General features: G+C 33.9%; 1 protein-coding gene across 1 annotated transcript in view; it reads left to right on the top strand.

The window, feature by feature from the left end:
• The window catches only part of LOC119588630 (prefoldin subunit 6-like), a gene marked incomplete in the record, with an annotated part of 20,197 nt that extends 19,574 nt beyond the window's left edge, over nucleotides 1-623 (top strand). Inside the window, 1 exon segment of the mRNA XM_037937268.1 lies at nucleotides 1-623. Coding sequence (XP_037793196.1) covers nucleotides 1-94 — 94 coding nt within the window.
• Nucleotides 624-676: the final 53 nt, after the last annotated feature.

The raw sequence follows: 676 nt of genomic DNA, 5'->3' as shown, positions 1-676 counted from the left end.
GCTAGAGAAAGAGGCGGAGGGGAAGCGTGACAACCTGAACAAAATCCAGCAGCAGTTGATTCTGAAAGCCCAGGTTCCTCAGCAGAAGAAGTGAAGAGTTCCTTTTTTCAATTTTGTACATCTTTCTTTTCTCTTGGATGTGATTCAGTTGTTGGACATGAATTTGTTACTGCTCGGAAGAGTAAGAAAAAAGAAGCTTGAAAAGTAAAACAGGACTTCTGTTGAAATTTGAATGCTTTTGTGATGGGTGACTTTTTTATCATTTTTGTAAAACCTAAGATAGAATTGCCTAATTGCTTACAATATTGTGTTACTTGGTTATATTACATGCATCCTGTAAAACATTTAGAAATGTAACTCACTCTTAAATAACTTTCTAATTGTCATTACTGTAGAAAGTATTTTCCCAAATAACTATTGTTTTATTTGTGTTAATTACCTGCAGCTGTGCACACCAGTGAATTAATAAAATGCTCTTATCCCACAATGCAATTTAACTGATGATAAGGAGGAGGATGACATATTCCTTTGAGTCAGAGGTGTATTTTAATTGGTTGCATTTCTACCATCATATGTTGCACATTTTCCTTTTCATTAAGGATCAATATATGCTTTAAAAGTTACTAAGGTTTTCATTTCCCTGGTTGTCTTGTTATTTTTTTAGTGCAGTATGCTT

The sequence above is a fragment of the Penaeus monodon genome, chromosome 24 (assembly GCF_015228065.2).
Source record: "Penaeus monodon isolate SGIC_2016 chromosome 24, NSTDA_Pmon_1, whole genome shotgun sequence".
NCBI classification, from domain to species: Eukaryota; Metazoa; Arthropoda; class Malacostraca; order Decapoda; family Penaeidae; genus Penaeus; species Penaeus monodon.
This window is presented reverse-complemented; position numbering and strand designations above follow the sequence as displayed.